Source organism: Coffea eugenioides, chromosome 6 (genome assembly GCF_003713205.1).
Source record: "Coffea eugenioides isolate CCC68of chromosome 6, Ceug_1.0, whole genome shotgun sequence".
In the NCBI taxonomy this organism is placed as follows: domain Eukaryota; kingdom Viridiplantae; phylum Streptophyta; class Magnoliopsida; order Gentianales; family Rubiaceae; genus Coffea; species Coffea eugenioides.
This window is the reverse complement of record NC_040040.1, coordinates 48,860,580-48,867,577: the sequence shown is the minus strand read 5'-3', so window position 1 is coordinate 48,867,577 and position 6,998 is coordinate 48,860,580. Positions and strand designations below refer to the sequence as shown.

Below are 6,998 nucleotides of genomic sequence, written 5' to 3'. Positions count from 1 at the left end.
TTCTTGTCTATTTTGCATTAAATTTCCATGTATTTTAATCATACTTAAATTTGAGGTAATGTAATACACTTAAATCTAATACAATCAATTAAACATTCTAAGTAATCGATAATCAAACAAAGTTGTACATTCAAATTTTCTAACAGTAAAGTGCACAATTAGATATAATTTTCAAGCTCTCACATGGATGGTTGTCACTAACATCTGTACAGAACAATGTAAAGAATTTTGAAGGGGTTGTAAATCTTATTAACTAGATTATACATCTTTACAACAGAGGTGTAATATTTGATTACTGTTCACATGGATCTCATGCATAAATAATTGTGCGTCTGTTATAAGAATATATAAGTAATTCAATTTGAATTACAACCCGATTCCCTTCTTCGATTTCCAATTTTCTTTGTTTTTATTTCAAAAATAAAATCTGATTACTCCATGGCAAAGAATTCTAACTTCTAACTATATTTTTTTCTCCATGTATTCTTGCAAAAGTTGAAGCACACGGCTTAGCAGTTAGCTAGTTAGCTCTGAAATTTCAAGCTATTACCAAGTTAGTTTTACATTTTCTTCTTTTTTTTTTTTTTTGCTCTTTGTTGGTTACTTGGTGTGTATATATTTTTTATGTTCCATATTTTTTCTATTTAACTTAGAATTATGGATTAAATTAAATATTTTGAGCTGATTTTAAAATATGTCCACTGTTATTGTATAAACTTTGGAGAAAAAATCCAATTTTTACTCTATTTCTTATGAAACTTAAATAATTGATGATGCCTTTGTTGGGCCTCTGGCTAGAAACATTGCATTTATTTAGTGAAATGTGGGTGTCTCAAGTCTGCTTACCAGTTGTGTGATGAATTGCTTAAGAGGGACACATTTTGTTAAATGTTGTAATGATATTGTTAGATAGCTTGAAGTTCATGGTCGGCACTTGAATTGTTTAGAAAATGAAATTGGAGTGGTTTCCGGATGATGTCATAGACCCATAGTTGCAACCTTATCCTATTTCTTGTTATTTCTTGTTTTGGTGATATATAATCCCTCTAAATATTGTATGTATATATGTCATAAGAATCTATATAGATATTTCATGTATCACTGTCTAGTTCTCAATTTCCTTCATAGTGGTGAAGTCCAATTTCATGACCTTGCTAGTTCTCAATTCACTAAATTTTTGCTCAAATTGTTGATTTTCATTTTCTGCATCATTTTTCCTATCCAATATAAACTTGCTAATTTGATTGACTAATATAAAGATAGCAGGTTTTTGTCAATGTATTAATCAGATTTTGCTCAATTTGGAACTAACCATTTAATTAGTTTATTTGTTTGACTAATTGTATTTAAATATGTTGATTTTTTAGATAACGAAGATGAAGAAGATGTTGATTTAGAAGCATTTTAGTGAAGAAATTTTTTTAATGATAATGAAGATGATGATTGGCATTAAATATTCAAATGGTAATTTGTATGGAAATTATTTGTGTTCTTCTATTTTTTTTCTACTTTTAATATTTGGACTAGTTGGTGTGATGAAACTAATATGAACTTTGTACTTTGTTAGTGGTTCATATTATGGTCTTTGACGATGATGAATACTTGTCAAGATGGCTTTTTTTAAAAACTATGTTGTCCAAGAATGATGAAAAAGATGATAAGACCCTCAGAAATTAGACTTGCTTGGATTTTCTGACTATTTTCTAGACTTGTATGAGTTTTTATATTGTTCTTTGTTAATTCTAATATTTAGACTATTAGACATGTAACTTGGATAATTGTAACGTTGCTCTTATGTTAGTTGTGATTTTAGAATCTGTAGTTCTATTGGATTTTTTTAAAATTTTGAGAAGTTCTAATGACTTTTATTTAATTTCAAAATATGGTGGTGGTTTCTATAGGATCTAAGTTTTTTTTTTTTTTTATGATAGGTACCATTGAAATGAATTTATTTGGTTGAATTTATAGTTCTAAAAATTTATGTGTGTTTGGAAATGTTTAACTTTTTATCATGTTATATCTATGGAATATCTTAATCTGTGCACAAGTGTGTGTGTCTATATATATATATATATATATATATATATATATATATGTGCGTGTGTGTGTGTGTATATATAAGTGTATATGTGTATGTATATATATATATATATAATTATCGAATCAGGGTTGAACCGGTCTGACCAGTTGAACCTCAATCCAATCACTTTAATGGTTCAATTAATGGTTTGAGTTTCAAAACATTGTTAAAAAGTGGAATTAGGATAATCATTTTCATCAATTGTCTTGTTTCTTGCTTTTTAGGGGGGAAAAGAAAAAGTTGAAAAGTTGGGGTCATCTTCATTTTCTGTTTGCTGCTGGTAATTAAAGAAAAGCAGAGTTTGAGCACCACCACGCAAGCGTGAACTTTTTGAGTCTAAATATGGTCTGTGCTCTAACTATTCAAAGTAAATTTTCTACTTAATTTACCAGCAAAACATATTCCTTTTCCTTGTTTCTTCTTTTTGTAAGGCAAATGAAAGAAATTAAATAAATTTAGTAGAGTGGATGGCCAAAAATTCACCAAATTATTAAGTATGGCATGGGTCGGTTACCAAATTCTTTTTGTGGTTGTAGAGGTCACAAAGTTGATAAAAATGGCTAGTGAGGTCATTTTATCAAATTTTACCAATAAAACAACCAGTTACCAAAAGTCATTTTGTCAAAAAGGTCATTGAATTTCAATTATAAGTAGATTGTTTTATCCTAAAATTTGGCAAAATGACTTTGATGGCTCCATTTTTCCAGTTTAATGACCTTTGTGGCCAAAAAAAAAAAAAAAGTTGATGTCTGACTTGTGTCATATTTAGTAGTTTATTGATCTTTTCGGCCATTCACTCAATTTAGGATTTGAGTCAATGAGTGATAAATTGAGCAATTGGCAATTGACGATGGATCTTTGATATATATATATATATATATATATATGTATTTATAGAAAGTTCTTCAACCCAATTGATGGCTTTGCACAACAATGAAAAAAAGAAGAAGAAGAAGAAAAGAAATTTTTGGATTTGCTGCGTATAGAAACATAGGACTGCAGCAAACAAAATTGAAGAAAAAATAGACGATGGAGACCGCCACCAGAGTTGGAGAGAATTACACTATGAACAAAAAATAAGTGGCCATCCCAATTGCAATTGAATTGCAAACTCCCGCTTCATAGTAGGTATATAAGATAAGATAAGACTAGACTATTGCCATTGTCGGTTCACGGTTTGATCCTTCGGAAACCGTCTGGTCCAATCCGATTATCAAGACCCTTGTTGCACCTGCCAGGCTGCCATGTGGAGAAACAGAGGACTAGAAATAGTTACATCGAAGCAGCCCATGGCCGTCGGCAATATGTATGCACCGTCCACGCGGGAGATGCGCAAAGAACACCGGCCTCACTAAATTAACGGTAGTTCACTAATGTTTTTAATGGAGAATAAATGCTTTAACCAAAAGTCGCGGACTTTGAAAAAGTGGGGCATAACACTGCTATATTTATATGCCAAGCCGATGACAGATGGAGGAATCACATAGTGGGTGACAATGCGGTGGATAAGATTCCCCTCAAACAAAGAGAAAAGGTACCTAATTGTATGTTCATCTATACGTGGGATTAAAAGATGAACAGAATTATTCGATATTCGAATTAAATTTAATTTAATAAGATTTTATTTTAATTTGTTTCATCAATTAATCAAATCAAATTTGAACGGTATTTTATACTCAATATCATTCAAATCCGATAATAATCTCATTCAAATTTGATTTCGCAAATAAACAAGTTAAATTTGAATAAAATTTTAATTTCATTAAAATAATTAAATAAGTCTGAACACTAAGGCATTTGATTTGATTAGAAACATTTACACTTCTATGTATATGATCGTGAAATGGAAAAAAGGGTTTGCGGCCATTTGTTAGGTTAATTATTAGTTAATTATGGAAATCTTTGGAAATGGGGCTTCTTTAATTCCAGTTTTGTTTAATTGTGCAAATGAATAGAATTTCGGAATAAACTAATATAATATAATTTTGATATAAATGTGAATTGTAACTAAGTTGGTATGGAACTCATGATTACACCAAAAATATATTAATTTACCTCGAAATTGTGCCATTTTTCATAATTGGACGAAATTGGTAAAAACTTCAAATTGAGAGGCCCGGATCCTTAATATTAGATAATACCGGATTTAGCGATTGGTCCGTTGCTACATGCAGATTTGTATCAAGCTGAGAACTGAACATCTTTACCTACAGGTTTACACATGATTAAGGCCACTAATAGGTAATATTTCCTTTTGAAGAGTTACATAATTTTAGCAGAACTCATATACTATTTGTTGCTACTTTATGGAGTCTGTAATGTTACATATACTATCGGAGTAGTTGCACTTGTAGAAGGCCCTTCCCCTAAGATCTAGAAAATTGAAGGCCTAAAAAATCTTGAAATTTCAAAGATATATAAAGAAAACAAAAAGTCTGGCCCCGCAAAGCTGGTGCAGAATATTTTGCTCTAAAAGAGAAGAGCTAAAACTAGAGAATTTTGTATAAACCACTGCTGCCATTTGACTGAAAATTGTACATCAACTTAAAAAAAAAAAAGAAAAATAAAAAAAATTACATCCTCCTATAGTTGTATACAAACTAGCAGTTGGGTAAAATACATATTCTGTGGAGCATGAAATGAAAATATGGGAGTGGGTCAAGTGTAGGTGGGCTAGGTAGTTGATATTTTTGGGTAAAGTAAAATAGGTGGTTGATAGATCCCACTTAACTCTTTCTCTTCTTCTATGATTATATATGCTACTATACCATTTATAGTAATGGTAAAAGAGCCAGTTCCTAAAGATATTTTTTGTCTGTTCATTAGGTTAAATTCAGGTGATTATCACCATGAGTGAGGCCATGCTTCTGGAACAATAAATTGCTCACTCTTAGTTTTTTTTTTTTAATATATACCCATCGACTACAACCCCTTCCTCCCCTCCATTCCCCCTCGCCACTCACCCTTACTACGGTTTTTGAGCTTCAAAATATATTACCTTATTTTTTAAAGTATAGACTTTATCCTGTTTTAGTAAAGCTATTTGTAAAAGTGGGATAAATTTTATATTTAAGTGCAATAAATTTTATACTTTATAAACTAAAGCGCAGCAAATTTTGTATTTAAGGATTAAAGTGAAATAGATTTTATACTTTAAACATTAAACTGGGGCGAATTCTAAACTTGAGGGACTAAAGCATAACACTTTAAACTTTAAGGACCAAATTAAGAATTTGAGATAGTGTGGTACAATCTTAATTATTCAAATTTTAAAAATCGGTCTATCCAAATTTTAGCCATTAAATAAGGGTGCAAGGTGCCCTTCGTTAGTACCTCAGTTGGAACTAATCGTCAATCTTTACAACAAGATTTCGGGTTCAACCCGCTAACATTCTTAAAGGAAGCTCTGCTAACATTAGGAAATTAGTCTGGTTAAATAAAGGTTGTTTTTCACCCCTAAGTGAAAAAAAAAAAAGAATAAGGGTGCGAGGTGTAATTAATCCTTCACCACTCTCGTGTTCCTTTTGTCCACCGTCCCTTGTGAAATTTTTCTTGGTAAGTGTAAAAGTTAAACAACAATAAATAATAAATTAAATCTGGTCGGTCCCCGTACATACTATAATTATCTTTCCATGACGCGGAGATAACGCTATCAAGACTCGCTAGAGTGATTCCCGGAATCTGACACGCTATCGGTGTCAATAAATAGGCACCCCACAACCAGCACCGATCATCAAAACATTGCAAGAAAGAAAGAAAGAAAAAACAAGAAAGAGTTGCAGGGAAAAAATGGCAGGAATCATTCACAAGATTGAGGAGACCTTGGGCGTGGGAGGCCACAAGGATGATCATGAAAAGCACAAGGAGGGTGAGAAACACCACTACGGAGAGGAGCACAAGAAGGAAGGCCATAGTGGTGAACACAAGGAAGGAGTGATTGACAAGATCAAGGACAAGATCCATGGTGAGGGAGGAGAACACCACGAACATAAGGATGAGAAGAAGAAGAAGAAGGAGAAGAAGAAGCACGAGCATGGCCATGAACATGGTCATAGCAGCAGCAGTGATAGCGATAGTGATTGAGATGTATGTGTGAATACATACATATATGATCATGTATATGTATACATACACATACATGATCTGAAAAAATCTATCTTAGATTGTCTTTTAAAATAAGATATCATGTGGTAGTATGGTTGGCTCTGTGCTTTGTGACTTCTGGTTTGATGAAATAATTTCAATGTTAGTATTGTTATGAAGCTGCTTTTTCTCCTCCATGATCTTTTTGTTCTTCTCCTAAAGGTATCTAGCATCTACAGTCCCTGGCACAATTGGCAACATGTTAGATCTCATCTCTATTTGATTTGTTCTTTTGTTGGTTGTGAGATTTGGAAAAGAGAGGTGTGGATGTATTCTGTTTCGAATTTGCCCTGAGATTTCGTCGGATCTGCGTGAGAAATTACTTTTTCAAACAAAGTTGGAATTTCCAATTTTTTTTCCTTCTTTAAGAATTGGCCATGTACCCAAAAGATGTAAAAACCACAATTTGCTTGTTCCGTTGAGTGTTTCAGCACAGGGATCCAGTGAATAGATGTCTGTTTCCTGTGCTGGCTTGAGAAGAGAATGGCATTTCTGAAGTTCTGAGTAGGTAGCTAGATAATGAAAAATTAATGGGATTGCAACTCGATCAATTGCCTAAGATTGTATAGTTAAATTATATATATATATATATATAGTGTACATGACGTTGCTTAAAAGAAAAAAGTACCTATTATTTATGAATTAATTTTTTCTATCTTAATAATATTCACATGTATCATTATTCACCGATGATAGTATATATATACTTTTAGTATATATAAAATTTATCCATTATTTATATGCAAATGAATCATCTTTTACAGTGATATCATGA

General features: G+C 31.9%; 1 protein-coding gene across 1 annotated transcript; it reads left to right on the top strand.

Annotated features, from left to right (window-relative positions):
- The first annotated feature begins 5,756 nt into the window (after positions 1 to 5,756).
- On the top strand, positions 5,757 to 6,421 carry LOC113774807 (protein SRC1-like). Its single transcript, XM_027319432.1, has one exon. It carries the CDS (start codon positions 5,870 to 5,872, stop codon positions 6,161 to 6,163), a length of 294 nt encoding a protein of 97 aa, XP_027175233.1. The 5' UTR covers positions 5,757 to 5,869; the 3' UTR covers positions 6,164 to 6,421.
- The last annotated feature ends 577 nt before the right edge of the window (positions 6,422 to 6,998 follow it).

Coding starts and splice junctions, on each gene's coding strand:
- LOC113774807 (XM_027319432.1), top strand. CDS start 5,870: ATGGCAGGAATCATTCACAAGATTGAGGAGACCTTGGGCGTGGGAGGC.